The following is a 15,350-nucleotide window of genomic DNA, read 5'->3' as shown; positions in this document are numbered from 1 at the left end:
AAGACCAGACCCCTTTTTTCAACTTGGCACTTCGTGACTTTAACTGATAATTGCTCGGTCATGCAATGCTGTACCTAAACGAAATTTACGTCCTTTTTTTCTCACAAACAGAGCTTTCTTTTGGTGGTATTTGATCGCCTCTGCGCTTTTTATTTTTTGCGATATTAATAAAAAAAGAGCGAAAATTTTGCAAAAAAATGACATTTTCAACTTTGTCTTTTAAAAAATATCCAATATACTCAATTTATGTCATTTTTTTTTGCCAAAATATATTTAGCTACATGTCTTTGACAAAAAAAAAATCAATGAGCGTATTTTTATTGGTTTGCGCAAAAGTTATAGCGTCTACAAACTATGGTGTAAATAGTGAAATTTACGCAGCTTTAATTTCTGACTGCCAATCTCATTTCATGAAGTGCTAAAATGGCGGGGCAGTACAAAACCCCCCCAAACTACCACTTTTTGGAAAGTAGACATCCTAAGGAATGTCCTGACAGGCATGTTGAGCTCATTGAATATTTCATTTTTTTGTCACAGGTGTTTGAAAAATGACTAAAAAAAATTTTTTTTTTTTTTTTACACAAAGTTGTCATTGAAATGATATATTGCTCACACATGCCATGGGTATATGTGTAATTACACCCCAAAATATATTCTGCTGCTTCTCCTGAGTACAGGGATACCACATATGTGGGACTTTTTGGGAGCCTAGCTGTGTAGGGGTCCCCAAAAACAAATCACCACCATCAGAATTTCAAAGGGCGTACATTTTTCATTGCATTTTCTCACTACCTCTAACGGTTTAGGAGGCCCTGAAATGTCAAGATACCACAAAACCCCCCCAAATGACCCCATTTTGGAAAGTAGACACCCCAAGCTGTTTGCTGAGAGGCATGGTGAGTCCATGGAATATTTTATATTTTGCCACAAGTTTTGTGAAAATTACAATTTTTTTTTTTAATTTTTTTTTTTTACACAACGTTGTCACTAAAAGATAAATTTCTCACACATGACATGTGTATATGTGGAATGACACCCCAAAATACATTCTGCTGCTTCTCCTGAGTATGGGGATACCCCATGTGTGAGACTTTTTGGGAGCCTAGCTGTGTACAGGACCGCAAAAGCCAATCAACACTCTCAGGTTTTCTAATGGCGTAAATTGTTCATGTCATCTCTGCACTACCTGTCACAGTTTCGCAGGCCCTAAAATTCCAAGATAGCACAAAACCCCCCCAAATGACCCCATTTTGGAAAGTAGACACCCCAAGCTATTTGCTGAGAGGCATGGTGAGTCCATGGAATATTTTATATTTTGCCACAAGTTCCGGGAAATATATATATATATATATATTTTTTTTTTTTTTACACAAAGTTGTCAGTAAATGATATATTGCTCACACATGCCATGGGTATATGTGAACTGACACCCCAAAATACATTCTGCTGCTTCTCCTGAGTACAGGGATACCCCATGTGTGAGACTTTTTTGCAGTCTAGCCGAGTACAGGACCCCGAAAACCAACCTCCACTTTCAGGCTTTCCAAGGGCGTAAATTGTTGATTTCACTCCTGACTACCTATCACAGTTTCGGAGGCCCTAAAATTCCAAGATAGCACAAAACCCCCCCAAATGACCCCATTTTGGAAAGTAGACACCCCAAGCTATTTGCTGAGAGGCATGGTGAGTCCATGGAATATTTTATATTTTGCCACAAGTTCCGGGAAATATATATATATATATATATATTTTTTTTTTTTACACAAAGTTGTCAGTAAATGATATATTGCTCACACATGCCATGGGTATATGTGAACTGACACCCCAAAATACATTCTGCTGCTTCTCCTGAGTACAGGGATACCCCATGTGTGAGACTTTTTTGCAGTCTAGCCGAGTACAGGACCCCGAAAACCAACCTCCACTTTCAGGCTTTCCAAGGGCGTAAATTGTTGATTTCACTCCTGACTACCTATCACAGTTTCGGAGGCCCTAAAATTCCAAGATAGCACAAAACCCCCCCAAATGACCCCATTTTGGAAAGTAGACACCCCAAGCTATTTGCTGAGAGGCATGGTGAGTCCATGGAATATTTTATATTTTGCAACAAGTTCCGGGAAATATATTATTATTATTTTTTTTTTGTTTTTTTTACACAAAGTTGTCAGTAAATGATATATTGCTCACACATGCCATGGGTATATGTGAAATGACACCCCAAAATACATTCTGCTGCTTCTCCTGAGTACAGGGATACCCCATGTGTGAGACTTTTTTGCCGTCTAGCCGAGTACAGGACCCCGAAAACCAACCTCCACTTTCAGGCTTTCCAAGGGCGTAAATTGTTGATTTCACTCCTGACTACCTATCACAGTTTCGGAGGCCCTAAAATTCCAAGATAGCACAAAACCCCCCCAAATGACCCCATTTTGGAAAGTAGACACCCCAAGCTATTTGCTGAGAGGCATGGTGAGTCCATGGAATATTTTATATTTTGCCACAAGTTCCGGGAAATATATTATTATTATTTTTTTTTTGTTTTTTTTACACAAAGTTGTCAGTAAATGATATATTGCTCACACATGCCATGGGTATATGTGAAATGACACCCCAAAATACATTCTGCTGCTTCTCCTGAGTACAGGGATACCCCATGTGTGAGACTTTTTTGCCGTCTAGCCGAGTACAGGACCCCGAAAACCAACCTCCACTTTCAGGCTTTCCAAGGGCGTAAATTGTTGATTTCACTCCTGACTACCTATCACAGTTTTGGAGGCCATGAAATGCCAAGACAGCACAACCCCCCCCCAAATGACCCCTTTTCGGAAAGTAGACAACCTGAGCTATTTGCAGAGAGGCATGTTGAGTATTTTGCAGATCTCACTTTTTGTCACAAAGCTTTGGAAATTGAAAAAAGAGGAAAAAAAATGCATTTTTCTGTTTTTTCTTCATTTTCCAAAAAAAATTAGAGCTGCAAAATACTCACCATGCCTCTCAGCAAATAGATTGGAGTGTCTACTTTGCAAAATGGGGTAATTTGGGGGGGTTTTGTGCCATCTTGGCTTTTTATGGACTTCAAAAGTGTGATAGGTAGTAAGGAGTGAGATCAACAATTTACGCCCTTGGAAAGCCAAAAGGTGCGCATTGGTTTTCCGGGTCCTGTACGCGGCTAGACTGGCAAAAAGTCTCACACATGGGGTATCATTGTACTCAGGAGAAGCAGCAGAATGTATTTTGGGGTGTCATTTCACATAAACCCATGGCATGTGTGAGCAATATATCATTTACTGACAACTTTGTGTAAAAAAAAATAAAAAAATAAAAAAAAATTTTTTTCCCGAAACTTGTGGCAAAATATAAACTATTCCATGGACTCACCATGCTTCTCAGCCAGTAGCTTGGAGTGTCTACTTTGCAAAATGGGGTCATTTGGGGGGGTTTTGTGCTATCTTGAAATTTCAGGGCCTCTGAAACTCTGACAGGTAGTCAGGGGTAAAATCAGCAATTTACGCCATTAGAAAACCTGAAGATGTGGACTGGTTGTCGGGGTCGCGTACACAGCTAGGCTCCCAAAAAGTCTCACACATGGGGTATCCCTGTACTCAGGAGAAGCAAAAGAATGTATTTTGGGGTGTCATTTCACATATTCCCATGGCATGCATGAGCAATATATCATTTAGTGACAACTTTCTGTAAAAAAACAACAACAAAAAAAATAATAATAATTTTCCCGAAACTTGTGGCAAAATATAAAATACTCCATGGACTCACCATGCCTCTCAGAAAAAAGCTTTGGGTGTCTACTTTTCAAAAAGGGGTCATTTGGGGGGTGTTTGAACTGTCCCGGCATTTTATGCTCAATCTTAGCCACACATCACCCACTCTTCTAACCACTTGAAAATCAAGCCTTTTCTGTGCCTTTTTGTTTACATGAAAAAATATTTTTTTTTTACTAGAAAATTACTTTGAACCCCCAAACATTATATATTTTTTTAAAGCAGAGGCCCTATAGAATAAAATGGTGGATGTTGCAAATTTTTTTGTCACACGGTATTTGCGCACAGATTTTCCAAACGCAATTTTTGTGAAAAAAATACATTTTTTTTTAATTTATTGCACAAATACACTATATAATTCCAATTTTTTTGGTAAAATTTAAAAGATGATCTTATGCCGAGTTCATAGACACCTAACATGACATGCTTTAAAAATTGCGCATGCCTGCGCAGCGGCAAAAACATACGTACATTTTTAAAAACCTTTAAAAGTCTCTACAGGTTACCACGTTAGACTTACAGAGGAGGTCTACTGCAAGAATTACTGCACTCGATCTGGCGATCGCGGCGATACCTCACATGCATGCTGCAATTGCGGTTTACATATGACACTAGACCACCGCTTGTGTGCGCCATTGCGCGCAAGCACCGGGGGAAAGGGGGGGGGCTCAATTTTTTTTTTTTTTTTTTCTTTTTTCTTTTGCTTTTTTATGTTATTTTGACACCTTTCCTTTCATTTTTTTTTTTTTAAATCATTTTTATTGTTATCACAGTGAATTTAAATATCCCCCATGATAGCAATCTGTGGTGACAGGTACTCTTTTTTAAAAAAATTGGGGTCTTTTAGACTCTAGATCTCTCCTCTGACCTTAACGCATCTGACCACACCAAAATTGGTGTGATAAAATACTTTCCCAATTTCCCAATGGCCCTGCTTATTTCTGGCGAAACAGAAGTCATGAAATGCTCGTAGCCTCCGGCATCTTAGGCCATAGAGATGATTGGAGCCATTCTCATCTCCAATTAGCTCTATGGTTAGACAATTGAACCACCGGCTGCACTCTCGGGTTAACCGGTGGGACAGGAGAGCCCGAGAAAAACCACGGAAGGCTGCGGAAGGCGGCGGTGGGGGGGGGGAGGCCCCTCCCACTGCATGTAAAAGCAGTCTAGCGGCCAATTACCTGCTAGGATTGCTTTTACATGTAAGCCGACCGCTGGCTGTAAAAAACGATACCAAGATGATGCCTAAATCTGCAGGCATCATCCTGGTATAACCACTCAAAGTCCAGCAACGTACCAGTACATTGCTGGTCCTTGTTTGGCATATAGGTTTTTTTTTTTTTCATGCAGCCTGTGGGCTGAACGGAAAAAAAGAGAACCTATCAGAAATCAGCACAGGAATAATGCGTAGTATTACTCATCATTAACCGCCCAAACAACCACCCACTGAATTTAATGATGGGTATACACGACACTATCCACGTATACCAAAATAGGATTTTAACTGCAGTGCTGAAATCAGAAAATCACCACAGCTGCTATCAGCAAAGGTATCCATATATGCTGAGCGCAAACACTGTTTGTGTCAGAATATATAAAATCAATGCGTGGTAGCCGACGAGTACCTGCTAGAGAAACAGGTCACAAAAGAATGAAAAAACAAAGGACATTAAAAAAAAGTACAGTAGGAAGAGTAGGACATATAAAATGACTGACACAACAAAAGTTTTTGGATTCTCATCATTAACCGCCCAAACAACCACCCACTGAATTTAATGATGGGTATACACGGCGCTATCCACGTATACCAAAATAGGATTTTAACTGCAGTGCTGAAATCAGAAAATCACCACAGCTGCTATCAGCAAAGGTATCCATATATGCTGAGCGCAAACACTGTTTGTGTCAGAATATATAAAATCAATGCGTGGTAGCCGACGAGGGACCTGCAAGAGAAACAGGTCACAAAAGAATGAAAAAACAAAGGACATTAAAAAAAAGTACAGTAGGAAGAGTAGGACATATAAAATGACTGACACAACAAAAGTTTTTGGATTCTCATCATTAACCGCCCAAACAACCACCCACTGAATTTAATGATGGGTATACACGGCGCTATCCACGTATACCAAAATAGGATTTTAACTGCAGTGCTGAAATCAGAAAATCACCACAGCTGCTATCAGCAAAGGTATCCATATATGCTGAGCGCAAACGCTGTTTGTGTCAGAATATATAAAATCAATGCGTGGTAGCCGACGAGGGACCTGCAAGAGAAACAGGTCACAAAAGAATGAAAAAACAAACTAAGGACATTGAAAAAAGTACAGTAGGAAGGAGAAGGACATATAAAATTACTGACACAACAGTTTTTGGATCCTTTTATTTTTCTAACTGTTTCTTGATTTGGGACTGCGATCTTCTGCGATCTTCTCTTCCAGCTTGGGTCTCTCAAAATGTCGATGGACATCCAACATCTTTCGAGACCCTGTGTTTATGTGCCCTACACTGTGTCGTGCTGTACCCTACGCTAATACTCCACTAGTGTATGGTAGCGCTCGAAACATTCCCCGATGCAGAGACCAGGTTGGTCAGGACATTTGGGACAATAATAACGGGTGTCACGCCTAAATCCGCGCCTGCTACAGACACGACATCTTTTTTGGGGGTATCTTTGGGTAGGGGTACTCGGGAGGACATAAGGAAAATGCCTCTCATGCAGCCGGCTCACTGCATCTGGAAGGGGAAGTTGGGCAGGCATGCCTCCTGGGTACAGGTAGGCAAGGATGATCTCTTCCTGGAATTCCCGGAAAGATCCAGTTCGTCCTGACGCCCTGTATAGGACAAAGGCGTTCAGCATAGCCAATTGGTAAAGGTAAACAGACACTTTTTTGTACCAGCGTCTGGCTTTACGGGCAACTAAATACGGCGCCAAAAGCTGGTCGTTAAGGTCCACCCCTCCCATGTTAAGGTTATATTCGTGGACACAGAGGGGTTTCTCCACAACGCCAGTTGCCGTAGTGATTTGGATCGTCGTGTCTGCGTGAAGGGAGGACAGAACATAAACATCCCGTGTATCCTTCCACTTCACCGCAAGCAATTTGTCCGTTTTCAAGCAGGCTCTCGCCCCCCGACTAAGACGGGAATTTACAAGCCGTTGGGGGAAGCCCCGGCGATTAGGTCGCACGGTGCCACATGCGCCAATTTGTAAATCGAGAAGGTGACTAAATAGTGGCACGCTTGTATAAAAGTTGTCCACGTACAAATGGTACCCCTTTCCGGATAAGGGTGACACCAAGTCCCAAACGATCTTACCGCTGCTCCCTATGTAGTCTGGGCAGTTGGGGGGCTCCACACAGCTATCTTTTCCCTCATAGACCCGGAAACTAACTGTATAGCCTGTGGCCCTGTCACACAATTTATACAGTTTGACCCCGTACTTGGCACGCTTGCTGGGGAGGTACTGTTTCATAGCAAGGCGGCCAGTAAATTTAATCAGGGACTCGTCAACGCAGACAACTTGTTCGGGGGTAAACAAGGCTGCAAACCGCTGATTGAAGTGGTCTATGAGGGGCCGAATTTTGTGGAGCCGATCGTATTCAGGGTCTCCCCGAGGACGACAGATTTCATTGTCGCTGAAATGCATGAATCGCAGAATTTGCTCGTATCTCCCCCTGGACATGGAGGCAGAGTACATGCGCATATGGTGAACTGGGCTAGTGGACCAATATAGCCGCAATTCACTCTGTTTAGTTATGCCCATGTGGAGGGAAAGGCCCAGAAAGATCTTAAATTCGGAAACCGTTATAGGTTTCCAGCCGAATTGTCTGGCAAGGTGTGAATTTGGGTTGGCGGCGATGAACTGTTGTGCATACAAATTTGATTGATCCACAATCGATCTGTAAAGATCTTCCGTGAAGAACAGCTCATAAAAGTTTAGGGGCGTAAAACCAGCTGTCTCCACGTGGATTCCAGGTTGGGCGGTGAATGGGGGAAGTACTGGCGCTGTAGTATCGGTGGGTTGCCAATTAGGATATGCCAGCGCATCAGGGAGGGCACTATGGGCTCTACGGGCCTGTCTACGAATACGCGGTGGCTGCGGGCCACTACTTGTGCTAGCCACCGCACCAGCTTCAACTGCACTTAGGGGACTCGCCACGTCACCAGGTCTTACTGCAGTGCTGGTTGTACTAGGTCCAGGTTGTACTAGGCCGCTGGCGCTTGCCAGGTCGCCAGAAAAATGAGCGGCACTAGTACCCACACTCTGCTCCATACGAGCACCCTGCGATTCCTGCATCTCAACAACTTCAGAATGGGGTCGGGTACGCCTGGGTCTAACAGGGACCCATCTGTCGTCGGAGCTATCTGTCAGGGAGCCGCTGCCGTCATCAGGTTCATATACTGACACTAATTCGGTCATTGTAGCTTCCCCTTCGCTATCAGATGACTCGGTCAGCATATAACTGAGAAGCTCTTCATCCCTGTACGAACGTTTGGTCATTTTGGCAACTAAATTTACTCGTACAGTGATGCGACTCACAGGTAATAAAAGCACCTGGTTGTCGAAGATTATTTCAAGCGCTACAAAAAAAACTGCTAATGCTAGCAGGGATCAGGCCTGACTCTGCTAACACAGCGGTTTTGTGTCTTGTGTTTTTTTGCAAGTGACAGTAATCTATTGATTACTACACTTGCCTGGGTGAAAGGGTTAAACGCAGGTGCTGGCCGGAATCAGTACTGATCGTGCAAACACCGCGTTTTGGGAACCCTAAACTATGGGGGCGCTAGTATAGTTCTGATCAGATCAGATATTGATCTGTTCAAACACTATACTAGAAAGGGAAGTGTAGGTGCGTGCGTGCGTGCGTGTGTGGCAATCAAGGGGTTACTTCTAAACTATGCGCTGGGGATCTGGGGGGGGTGGCGGGGACCCTAAACCTCCTTTGGGAAAGAAACTAGCTAGCTAGCGCAACCTCAAGTCACAATGACACCAATACAAAATACAGTAAAAACAGTATATTATGTGTGTATTAGTGCTAATGTGACAGAGGGTGTAGGGGTTAACGGGATGTGATCAGGGGGGGATCAGGGGTTTAAATCTTTATTGGAAGGGGCTGGCGGGTATCCTAAGGATAAAAGGAACGGTGGCAAGCGCTAAACCTGGTCACAAGTCACACTTATACAGGTATATAGAAAATGCTATATACTGTATACAGTGTGTGTTATGGCAGGGGGTGTAGGGGTGATCAGGGGGGGATCAGGGGATTAAATCTTTATTGGGCGGGTGGCGGGGACCCTAAACCTCCTTGGGACACAAACTTAGTCGCCTGCGCTAATTCTGATCACAATCACACTAATACAAAAATACAAAAACACTGTATATTACGTTTGTATTAGTGCTGATGTGACAGAGGGTGTAGGGGTTAACTAGCGGTGATCAGGAGGGGATCAGGGGGGATCAGGGGCTTAAATCTTTATTAGGGGGGGGTGGTGGGTAATTCAAGTGGAAAAAGGGGGGTCGCAAGCGCTAGACCTGACCACAAATCACACTTATACGGGTATATAGCAAAATGCTATATACTGTATACGGTGTGTGTTATGGCAGGGGGTGTAGGGGTGATCAGGGGGGGGTCAGGGGCTTAAATCTTTATTGGGCGGGTGGCGGGGACCCTAAACCTTCTTGGGACAGAAACTTAGTCGCCTGCGCTAATTCTGATCACAATCACACTAATACAAAAATACAATAACACCGTATATTGCGTTTGTATTAGTGCTGATGTGACAGAGGGTGTAGGGGTTAACTAGCGGTGATCAGGGGGGGGTCAGGGGAGATCAGGGGCTCAAATCTTTATTAGGGGGGGGTGGGGGGTAATTCAAGTGGAAAAGGGGGGGTCGCAAGTGTTACACCTGTTCACAAATCACACTTATACAGGTATATAGGTATATGCTATATGCTGTATATAGTGTGTGTTGTGTCAGGTGCTGTAGGGGTTAATCGGGGGGGCGATCGGGGGTGAAATGTGCCTATCTAACTGTGTGTGGGTGTGCTTGGTGCAGTACTCACAGTAAGATGTGCTCTCCTCTCACGCTGGATCCAAAAAGACCGTTGTGGGGGGAGGGCACATCTCCTCTAAGCCTGTGTTTACATTTCACAGGCTTAGAGGGAGATCTGATTGGGCAGGACCGATCAACAGGTCCAGACCAAAAATGATTGGCCTGGACCTGATGACTGATCGGTTCTGAACCCAATCGAGCCATCGGTGTCGGCGGGCACGCGCGGGAGCGCGCACAGGACCGGCAGGAAGTAGCGACGTAGACCTACGTCACTCTGCCTGGCCGGGGCCGACTGCCGCAGTAAATATACTGTGCGCAGTCGGCAAGTGGTTAATAATAAGTTCTTACAAAAATTATATTTTCTCTTACGTCCTCTGACAGTCGCATCTGGAGCTACAGATGACGCCCTAGGAGGGCGAAACGCGTCTAGCGATTGGCTGAGCGTACCTGGTCACGAACTACGTCACTTCCGGCCGGTGGAGCGCACGCTGCAAGAGCAGCTAACCACTGCCCCGTGCTCTGTCTTTTTATGCTTTTGAGTTTGTAAGTAGGTTTCTTTATTCAACAAACGTATAGCCTTGATATACTTCACCATGGATGGCATTTTGTTTTCATGAGGGCACTCTGGATCCAAGGATGTCTATGTAAAGGATCTCTCCTACTAATTATCATTTAAAAGGCTGCATCCCTAAGGAGCTTTGGATACACCAAGAGATTATAATTTACCTACTGCCTAATCTATAGCGACCTGTGGTAAGTAGGGAACCACGAGGGGGAGCACCAGCACTTTAATTCAAGCGAGTGGAGCACAGCAGCACTTTTTGTATATGCACTCTATGGACACAATTTCTTTCCATCTATATATATTTATCTATTTATTGGACATAATTTATCCCACCAGAACACAAAGGACTTTGTTTTGTTGGTTATCATTGGCATTGATCAACTGGATTTTTTTTAGCATATTTGCACATACAGTGCTTTGCGAAAGTATTCGGCCCCCTTGAACTTCGCGACCTTTTGCCACATTTCAGGCTTCAAACATAAAGATATAAAACTGTCATTTTTTTGAAGAATCAACAACAAGTGGGACACAATCATGAAGTGGAACGAAATTTATTGGATATTTCAAACTTTAACAAATAAAAAACTGAAAAACCTAAGTTAGACTTACCGGTGACGGTATTTCTAAGAGCCTTTCAGGACAGCACCTGGAGAGAGCGCAGCTCTACCCACTTTAACAGGAAACACTGCAAGTTTAAAAGCTCCACCTCTTCCACCGTGCCTCAGTTATAGGGTATCCTCCGACATGCTGGAAAACATAATGAAACATAACAACCACCACAAGTTAATATTGTCAATACAATAACACAGAAAGAAAACCAGGGAGGGTAGTTGCTGCTGTCCTGAAAGGCTCTTAGAAATACCGTCACCGGTAAGTCTAACTAAGGTTTTCTCCAATCGCCTTTCAGAACAGCACCTGGAGAGGATAAGCGAGTAACTTACACTTGGGGTGGGACTACAGCTTGCCGAACCTTTCTGCCAAAAGCCTGATCCGCTGCTGACAACAGGTCCAACCTGTAGTGTCTAAGGAAGGTCGAGAAGCTAGACCAGGTAGCTGCTTTGCATATCTGCTCAGGCGAAGCACCAGCCCTTTCAGCCCCTGAGGTTGCCACTGACCTAGTGGAATGTGCCACAACACCTTCTGGAGGTTCTTCCCCCTGCGCCAAATAAGCTTGCTCAATAGCCCATCTAAGCCATCTTCCTAGAGTACTTTTGGATGCTTTTTTAGTCCCTTACGAGGACCCAAAAAGAGCACAAATAAAGCATTTGTTTTCCTGAATTCCTTGGTTACATAAAGGAAACGAAGAAGACATCTTCTTACATCCAGTGTATGGAAAGCCTCCTCTTGTGTGTTAGAAGGCGTCGAGGAAAAAGTTGGGAGCACAATTTCCTGGGTACGGTGAAAATTGGAGACAACCTTTGGAAGAAAAGCTGGATCTGTACGGAGTACTACTCGATCCGGAAATACTGACAAAAAAGGATCCGCAACTGAAAGGGCCTGAATTTCACTTATTCTTCTGGCCGAGGTGATAGCTATCAAAAAGATTGTTTTCAGAACTAAATTCATCAAAGGAACTTCTTCTAAAGGTTCAAACGGAAACTTGGTTAACCCCTGTAAAACGATGGACAGATCCCATCTAGGGAACATCTTGAGGGCTACTGGTCTATTGCCAGTCTAAAATCTTATAATTAAAGTCTCTTGAGATAATGTTCTCTCAAAAAAAACTGAAAGAGCCGCCACTTAGGTTTTAAGGGTGCTGGCTGCCAGGCCCAACTCCATTCCCTCATTGAAATTGAAATGAAATTCAAAAGTTCATACTTCTTAGTGGAACACCATGAATTATACTTTTTCCAGATCTTCATATAAATGTCCCTGGTTACCTGCTTCCTGCTGGAAAGAAGGGTAGCAATGAGTTTCTCAGAAAGACCCCTGGATCTTAAGAGGTCTTCCTCAGAAACCACGCTGTCAACTGAAGTCGATCTGATTCCGGATGATTCAGGGTCCCCTGAATCAGAAGATCACTTCTGGACGGAAGCTTCCAAGGTGGTTTTGAAGCCAGATTTAGCAATAGAGCAAACCAAGGCCTTTTTGGGCAAAAGGGCGTGATCAGAATTAGGTCTGTGGTCTCTTCTTTGAATTTCCTGAGAACCAGTGGTATTAGCTGGAAAGGAGGGAATGCATAACACAGAGGGAAGTCCCAATGATGAGCGAGAGCAGCCAGCCCCCAAGCCTGATCCTCCCTGTGAAGGGAAAAGAATCTCACAACCTTGGTGTTTTGTTGGCTGGCGAACAGATCTATGTGGGGAAACCCCCAAGCTTCTGTAATCATCGTAAAAACCTCCTGATTCAGACTCCATTCTGCCTTCACCACTTTCCTTCTGCTTAGCAGATCTGCCAGGAGATTCTGCAATCCTTTTAGGTGAATCGCTGTTAGAGAGGCCACATTTTGCTCTGCCCAGGAAAGCAGCTGCATCGCCAAATCGGAGAGATTTCTGCTCCTTGTTCCCCCTTGTTTTGAAACATAAGCCACTGCTGTTATGTTGTCCGAAAGGATCTGGACATGTTGACCCCTGATCACTTCCTGAAACTCCTGAGGACCCAGAAATATAGCCTTCAACTCACTCCAGTTGGATGACCTTCTGGTTTCCGGTTTGGACCAAGTCCCCTGTACTGTCAGACCGTCTAGATGGGCTCCCCATCCCCAGGCACTGGCGTCTGTGGTCAGACGTTTGTTCCGGGGAAAGGACCACATCAGACCCTTCTCCAGATTCCTGGTATCTCTCCACCACCAAAGAGCTCTTTTGGCTTTTTCGGTAATTTTGATGGGTTTGTCCAGAGGTTCCAGATGTGACCACTTCTGCAGGATATCCCTCTGAAAGAGACGGGAATGGAACTTTGCCCACTGAACAGCTGGGATGGACACGGTGAGTAGGCCCAGAGCCACCATAGCGGATCGGAGTGACACCTGGGCATTGGTCTGCATTTGAGCGACTCCAGCCGGTACCTTTAAGATTTTCTCTTGAGGCAGAAAAACCCTTTGAAGAACCGAGTCTAACGTGTACCCCAGAAACCTTATCCTCTGGGAAGGCACTAGATTGGACTTCTCTAAATTTAGAAGCCATCCCAGGCTCTCTATATGGACTCTTGTCTCTTGAAGGTGTGTCAAACACTGACTGTTGGAATCTGCAAAGATCAGGTCCAGGTATGGGACGATGGAGACCCCCCTCGGTCTCAGAGGCTGCAGGGCTTCTGCCATCACCTTGGTGAACACCCTTGAGGAGGAGGAAAGACCGAAGGCAAGGGCCCTGAATTTAAGATGCCAGACCGAATCCCCCAGATTGACCGCCAATCTCAGAAACTTCTGAAAGGATAGGTTTATCAGGACATGCAGATAGGCGTCCCTTAAGTCCAACAGAGCCATGAAGCATCCTGGGGACAGTAGCTTGGTTACAGAATAAATGGTGACCATCCTGAAATGTTTGTATCCGATTGATTTGTTTAAGATCTTTAGATTTAAAATCAACCGATACTTGCCCGAGGGCTTTTTCACCAGAAAAATGTGTGAATAGAACCCCCGACCCTCCTGACCCCTGGGGACTTGGGTGATGACCTCTTGAGAAATCAACTCTTTTAAAAGAGATATCATTGCAGAGGCTCTTTCCCGATCTCTTGGAAGTGGAGTCATCCATAACCTGCTTGGAGGGGTTCTTGAGAATTCGAGACTGTACCCCTGAGCCACAATGTTCTTTACAAATGGGCTGGAGGATACTTCTTCCCACTGTGGGAGAAACCTTAATCTCCCCCCCACTGAGGAATGTCACTTGTTTTTTGTAGACTGTTCAGGTGGTTTAAACAGTATACCCCCTCTTCCTCTTCGTGAGGACCACTTTGTTCTCTGGTCCTGATCTCTAGATCTTTGGGCTTGCTGAAGAGGACAAAAATTTTTCTTGGGAGGTGGTTTCTTCTTGGAAGGAAAAGCCTTTTTCCTATCCGCCGTTCTATCCAGGATAGCTTCCAAGTCCGGACCAAAGAGCAGGTCTCCTGAAAACGGTAAACCACAAAGTCTGGCCTTAGAGGCCGAGTCACCCGTCCAAGTTTTCAGCCAAATCGCACGCCTGGCTGAGTTCACCAGAGCCGACGACCTTGCTGCCATTTTAATTGATTTGGCTGAGGCATCAGCCATATACTTTACGGCCTTAATGAGCAGTGGAAAGGATTCAAGAAGGTCTTTTCTAGCCGTTCCAGCCTCCACATGTCCCCTAAGCTGATCTAACCAGCATTGTAAGTTTCTGGCTACCACTGTGGAAGCCATGGCCGGTCTAAGGCTGGATGTAGAGGAATCCCAAGCCTTTTTAAGGAGGGAGTCTGCCCTTTTGTGCATAGCATCCTTCAGAATCCCCATGTCTTCAAACGCCAGATCTGTTCGGCGTGAAACCTGAGAAAAAGCAGTGTCCACTTTGGGCTTCTTATTCCAGGGATGTGCTTCATCATCCTCAAAAGGAAACCTTATCTTTAGGGATTTAGAGAAAAAGGGGGCCCTCTCAGGATCCTTCAATTCACTTTTGATTGAATCCGTAAGGACCTTATGGACCAGAAAGACCCTATGTTTGGTTTGATCTAGACCCTGGTACATTTTGTCGTGTACTGACATCTGTACTTTTTCTTCCGGAATTTCCAAGGTAGTATACACCGCTTTAAGGAGTTCATCCACTTCTTCTAAAGCCAATTTATATCTGGAAGTTCTAGTCACTTCCTCTTCTTCATCAGAGTCTCTGAGGGAGAGTAAAGTACTAGCCCTTTCTTCCTCTGTGTCATAAGCTTCAGCCGGCTTAGAGGTGGATGCTTAGGAAATTGCCCATACATTTTGCTGTGCCTCTGTCTGGGAATCTGTCTGGGAGGCTGATCCCTTAGATTATAGGGAGCGGACAGAAGATAAAGTATCCTTAAGCTCTTGA

At 44.3% G+C, this 15,350-nt stretch overlaps 2 protein-coding genes across 2 annotated transcripts in view; both read right to left on the bottom strand.

Annotated features, from left to right (window-relative positions):
- LOC309549718 (interferon-induced, double-stranded RNA-activated protein kinase-like) overlaps positions 1-15,350 on the bottom strand; it is a 363,835-nt gene that overhangs the window by 19,284 nt on the left and 329,201 nt on the right. The window lies entirely within an intron of this gene.
- LOC309550180 (lamina-associated polypeptide 2-like) lies at positions 14,213-15,181 on the bottom strand (the record flags this gene model as incomplete). Its single annotated transcript, XM_082250605.1, has 1 exon — positions 14,213-15,181. The coding sequence occupies exon 1, from the start codon at positions 15,044-15,046 to the stop codon at positions 14,213-14,215; it is 834 nt and encodes a 277-aa protein (XP_082106731.1). The 5' UTR covers positions 15,047-15,181.

The sequence above is a fragment of the Pelophylax lessonae genome, assembly GCF_965119305.1.
Source record: "Pelophylax lessonae genome assembly, chromosome: 3".
NCBI classification, from domain to species: Eukaryota; Metazoa; Chordata; class Amphibia; order Anura; family Ranidae; genus Pelophylax; species Pelophylax lessonae.
Note: the sequence above shows the minus strand (reverse complement) of the source record. Positions and strands in the feature narration are given on the sequence as shown.